The following is a 6,000-nucleotide window of genomic DNA, read 5'->3' as shown; positions in this document are numbered from 1 at the left end:
TGTCGTTTTCAAATAAAAATTTTTGAAAATTTTGTACATTGTCATGTCCATATAAACACTGCACCTAGGATGCTTCTTAAGGAAAGGCAGGGCATACACACACCCATGTACAAATTTACATATTATTTGTTTTTGTCTTTTGTTTTGTCTCCTTTTTAACACTTTAAGTAACTTGATTTTCATTTACTTTAAAGAATAAATGCACGTCTTATATTAACAAAGGTGTTATAAACAACAAATCATTGTATATCCTAGCTTATTTCACCTTGGTTCAAACAACTTCAGACAATTGGAAGTTATAAGGTTTTCTAAATATTGGAAAATCAACATAATTATTTTATAAGTTATTGGGGGACACTTTCCTTTTTTTTTTTTTAAATATTTTATTTATTTATTTGACAGAGAGAGACAGAGCGAGAGAGGGAACACAAGCAGGGGGGGTGAGAGAGGGAGAAGCAGGCTTCCCGCTGAGCAGGGAGCCCGATGTGGGGCTCAATCCCAGGACCCCAGGATCATGACCTGAGCCGAAGGCAGACGCTTAATGACTGAGCCACCCAGACGTCCCCGGGGGACACTTTCAAATGTGCTTCAAACTTCAGCACACAGAATTATGAATTGTACTTTAAAACAAAAATTTTACTTCTTACATGTCTAGAACTTAATTAAATGAGACATCACTGAAAAAAACTTAAAGCCCCATCTTCTAGTTATTCTGAAATAAGGAAATCCTCCCATGAAAATGCTGAAACCTAACTTGGCTGGATTACAGAATCTGGCACTTAGAATTAGAGTAGAATCAGAAGAGAGCAGAGATCAGATGAGATTAGCTCAAGAATTACTAAGTAGGAGCCTTGATTTTCATGAAGGTTACAAAATTCATTTTCATCCTAAGTTTCCATAAATGTTTTTCTAAAACTTTATTTTTTAAAAGATTTTATTTATTTGAGAGAGAGAGCGAGAGAGCATGGGGGGGGAGGGGCAGAGGGAGAAGGAGAAGCAGATTTCCCGCTGAGCAAGGGAGCCCGATGCAGGGCTCGATCCCAGGACCCCGAGATCATGACCTCAGCTGAAGGCAGACGCTTAACTGACTGAGCCACCAAGAGCCCCTGTTTTTCTAAAACTTTAAAAGAAAACAATTTTTTTTGGTCTAAAACTTCACATATTTGGTATCTATCCAAAGATAAATTATTTTTGGAAGTTTTAGCAAATTTGTTCTCCCACTCCCGAATTAGTCAGTGAAACTAAAATAAATTTTTCTGCCTTCAGAAACAAGTGTGTTTTTAAATGTCAGTACAAGGGCTTTAGGAGAATACAAACCAATAATGTGGGAGGAGGTGATGGGTAACAAGTCTGAAATTTCATAAGTTCTGAGGACATCTAATACACTTTTTCATCCAAATATGAAGTGTTTGGTTACAATTGGATTTTATTTGAGGGACCTGGTGCTCTCAAAGGCCCAAATATTTATGGAACTAATAAATGGAAACCGTAGAATATTTCCAATTGCTCACAATATCCTTAAATTTCTTTCTAGAAAAAAAATTTCTAGGAAAAGTATATAAGCCAAACTAATTTGATATACTAAAATTACTGTTGACTTACTTTTCTGTCTGTTCATTGAAAGGGAAATTGTCAGCAGCATCTCTCTGGGTATCTAAGAGAGACTTAGCTACAAAACATTATCCAAAGCCAGAGTTTGGGATAAGTGCATTTCTGACAGAGGTACAGATAAGCTTAAGAGAATTGTAGAAAAGTCTAGCTAGGATTGACTCAATCTAAAATTTGATTTAAAAGCCAAGTTAAAATCAGTATTAGTAGCTAATGAGATCTCACTTTAAAATCAATAATAAATATTAATTAAGCACCTACTGTTTACATGATAGATGATACTATGGTAGGATGAGTAATGGAAGTGGTATTAGTAACATTATAAAGTGAATTAAGGACACATCTTATACTGATGTTAAAAAAAAACAATGAGATATTAACATTTCAATATCTGTGATAGGGCTAAGCACTGTACTCGAAATAATGTTGATGGTGATAACACTTATAGGAAAGATAGAGCTTCAGACCCAAATGTAAAGGTGAACTGTTTGGCAGAGAAATGGGTTCTTTCTGTCTTCTTATTCCTCAAGGTGAACAAACGCAAGAACTTACACTAAAAATATTTCAATCATGCAGCAGTGAAATGTCACATACCTTTATAAATATAATTTCTTTACAGGGCTTTGCTTATTTGAATTGCTTTGACCAACACTAGAACATTATATGGACATGTTAATAATCTTTCCTAATGATGACTAAGTTTTCATTCCCCATACGTATCATCTCTGCCTGAGTTCTACAAAAATTCCTCTTGGAATTTTTGGAGAGAGTTCCACAGATCTGTATTCCTGAACCTAACCCATTGATTGTTTCCATTTATATTCCCTGAGTATGAATATCAATGACTTTTAGTGGCAATCATATATTTTTCTTTATTTCTAACTTTTTACCTAGACGTAGCAAACATAACTATGATTTCATGGCTAGGCCTAAAGAAAATGCTGAGGCAAAGATAAATCTTTTTCTTCCTTCTAAATAGTCACCCTTGCCTTTCCATAGGGCAACCTTTTCTCCCGCTCTTTCTAATCTCTGGAGGTCACAGCCTCCTACTGAAGCGCAGCTCCTAGCCTGACAACCTCTCTCCTCTACCAACCCACTCCTATAAAATTTTGCACAGTTCAGAATTCTATTTCCTGACACCATTGCTCCCTTCTGGTTTATAGAGGGTAATCAGATTATTCCTACCCTAAAGCCTTTTAGCAGACCAAGTGCACCATCATCTTCCCCCCCCACCATTATTTTTATTTTGAAAAATTTCAACCTCCAGAAAAAAAGATTTACTGAACTATTTGAATAATGTAATATTTTAATGTACTATTAAAACAGTGACTATATATGTTAATAATGCTTCAATAAACCTGACTTACACAAAAAAGTGACTAACATTTTGAGTGCCCAGAGAAAACACTGTGCCAAGAGCATTAAATGCATTATTTCATTTAATAAAAAATCCCTCCAAAATTGGATCTAGTAACAGTTCCATTTTTACAGATGAGGAAACTGACTCCTAGAAAATTTAAGTAAGGTGCCCAAGATCATACCCCTAGTAAGATGCAGAATTCAAATCTTCATGACTAATTCCAGAGCCTTGGTCTTAACCAGTATAATGTATTTATTAAAGTGTACCAGCGCACCTGGGTGGCTCAGTCGGTTAGGCATCTGCCTTCAGCTTGGGTCATGATCCCGGGGTCCTGGGATTGAACCCCACATCAGGCTCCTAGCTCAGCAGGGAGCCTGTTTCTCCCTCTCCCTCTGCTGCTCCCCCTGCTTGTGTGCTCTCTGTCAAATAAGTAAATAAAATATTTTAAAAAATAATAAAGTATACCTCTTGACATAGTAACTAAATGCAATGTGTGAACCTTGATTGAATTTTGGATGATGAAAAAGAACAACTAAAAAAGATATCTTGAGGAGCACCTGGGTGGCTCAGTTGGTTGAGCTTCCAACTCTTGATTTTGGCTCAGGTCATGATCTCCACCTCCTAAGATGAAGCCACAGGAAGAGAAGCGAGGGGAATCACCTTGAGAGTCTCTCTCGCTCTCCCTCAGCCCCTCCCCCTGCTTGTGCTCACTCTCTCTCTCGCTCCCTAAAATAAATAAGTCTTGGGGCACCTGGGTGGCTCAGTCAGTTAAGCGTCTGTCTTCGGCTCAGGTCATGATCCCAGGGTCCTGGGATTGAGCCCCACATCAGGCTCCTTGCTCAGCCGCCCTCTCCCACTCCCCCAGCTTGTATTCCCTCTCTCGCTGTCTCTCTCTCTCTGTCAAATAAATAAATAAAATCTTTTAAAAATAATAAAATAAAATAAATAAGTCTTTTAAAAAGATTTTAAAAATTAAAAAAATATTTTGGGGAAATTTTGGAAAATTTTTGCCATGGATTGGAGCTACTATTGGTTTCTTAGTTGTGATATATTGTGCTTAAGGAGAAAAATGTCCTTACTTTCAGTCAATGAAGTATTTGGAATGAAGTTTCATAATGTCCTCTATTTTCAAATGGTTCGCTTAAAAACATGTAGGTGAATATTTGCGTGCACGCACACGCGCAGGCACACACACACACACACACACACAGAGCAACTGTGGCATAATAGGAACTGATGAATCGATGTGAGGGTCACATGGATGTTCACTGTACTAGTCTTTCAACATTCCCCTAGGTTTTGAAAAATTTCAAGATAAAATGTTGAAGGGAAATGAATGCCTAGAAAAGGCTCTTGAAAAATAGTTTATAGAATCTCAGGAAATTTTTAAATTTCCTGAGATTTTAAAGATCAGGTGGAGTCTTATATCATCTTTTCCTTGGCCGATTTTTGGATAATTTCATCAATGGCACAAACAGGATTACACCATGCACAATGCACAAATAAGCATTAGAAAGCATGAAATGTGCAGGCGCCTGGGTGGCTCAATTGGTTAAGCGACTGCCTTTGGCTCAGGTCATGATCCTGGAGTCCCGGGGTCGAGTCCCACATCGGGCTCCCTGCTCAGCAGGGAGTCTGCTTCTCCCTCTGACCTTCCTCCCTCTCATGCTCTCTGTCTCTCATTCTCTCTCTCGCAAATAAATAAAATCTTAAAAAAAAAAAAGATTTAGAAAGCATGAAATGTGTATATGCTCAGTAGTAGCAGGGTTAGATCAGGGAACTGATGTTAAAATTTTTTACTTTGGGGCGCCTGGGTGGTTCAGTCCTTGAGCGTCTGCTTCGCTGGGGTCATGATGCCAGGGTCCTGGGATGGAGCCCCACATCGAGCTCCCTGCTCAGCGGGAAGCCTGCTTCTCCCTCTCCCACTTCCCCTGCTTGTATTCCCTCTCTGGCTTTCTCTCTCTGTCAAATAAATAAATAAAATCTTTATTAAAAAAATTTTTTTTTTACTTTCTTTACATTTTTACAACGATCATGGATTTTCAGAAAAGTTTTGTTTTATTTATTACATTAAAAAGAAACAAAAGCCCTAAAAATTCCGAAGTACTTCATTTCCCATTAGTGCAATCTGTAAATATGTCATGTAAATTAGAATCTTTATTCTGTTCGGCGTATCACTCTACTGGTGGAGTTTCGAGTTATAAATGGCAGCGCTAGGATTCTATAGCTGGTTCTACTTATGCATGGAGCCGTGCTTGCAAACAAAAACTAAGGAAGACCGGAAAAAGTTAATGTTTTAAAAAGAAGCAAGTGGCGGCAAAAATAGTTAAATTCTTGGATTCGGAACGCAACATTTAACGCCCAAGTCTCTGGCCAATAGCAGACCTGAGCGGAGATTGCTGGAATCCCCGGAAACCAGGAGGCGGGTGCAGTCCTTGCGGCCCACGGACCGGGTTTCAGGGTGGGACACGCCCCCACACCTAGGCCAATCGGGAGTGAGGAGGCGGGGTTCGGGGCCAGCCGGAGGCGGGGCGGGAGCAGGAGGGGTGTGTCTGAAGTGGGGGAGGCTAAGTCCTGGAGGTTGGCAATTTTCCTGGGCCGGCGGCGCGGGGAGCAGGTGGAAAGGCCTGCCTGGCCGGCCGGGGCTTCGGCCTCAGGCTCCGGGAAATGGCTTCGAGGGGCAGGATGGAGGACGTGAGTGCGCGGAAGTGGAGGGAGGCTGGCCCCGGAACCCCTTTCTTCCCTTGCTGGGCGCGCGGGGCGGAGACTGCCGGGGGAAGCCACCCTTAACCGGTGCGGCCGCGGCCGGAGGCGGCGCTTCCTGCGCGGGGCTGGCCAGGGGCGCGGGGTCCTGGGACAAGATACCCAGGAGGCAGTGGGGTCCGCGACGCGCCGGCTCTGGGCTTATTTTCCCGGGTGGAGGCCGGGTGGGCTGCTGGGCGGTGGGTGCGCGGATGCGGGGGTCCCTGGCGGGCGCCCAGTTCACGTGCGGCGCGCGTCTTTGATCCCGGAACTGGGAGCTTCACGTGATG

The 6,000-nt window shown here is 41.5% G+C and overlaps 1 protein-coding gene across 5 annotated transcripts in view; it reads left to right on the top strand.

The window, feature by feature from the left end:
* The first annotated feature begins 5,511 nt into the window (after positions 1-5,511).
* Positions 5,512-6,000, top strand: part of TMEM192 (transmembrane protein 192) — a 40,784-nt gene continuing 40,295 nt past the window's right edge. For 4 of the 5 annotated variants that reach the window (XM_078069412.1, XM_036112132.2, XM_036112133.2 and 1 more), the window contains exon 1: positions 5,512-5,662. In XM_078069412.1, the coding sequence (XP_077925538.1) occupies positions 5,636-5,662 (27 nt within the window). In that variant the 5' untranslated portion in view covers positions 5,512-5,635. The remainder of the gene's footprint in view (positions 5,663-6,000) is intronic. The other variant, XM_078069413.1, reaches the window with a different exon arrangement.

The sequence above is a fragment of the Halichoerus grypus genome, chromosome 3 (genome assembly GCF_964656455.1).
Source record: "Halichoerus grypus chromosome 3, mHalGry1.hap1.1, whole genome shotgun sequence".
NCBI classification, from domain to species: Eukaryota; Metazoa; Chordata; class Mammalia; order Carnivora; family Phocidae; genus Halichoerus; species Halichoerus grypus.
Note: the sequence above shows the minus strand (reverse complement) of the source record. Positions and strands in the feature narration are given on the sequence as shown.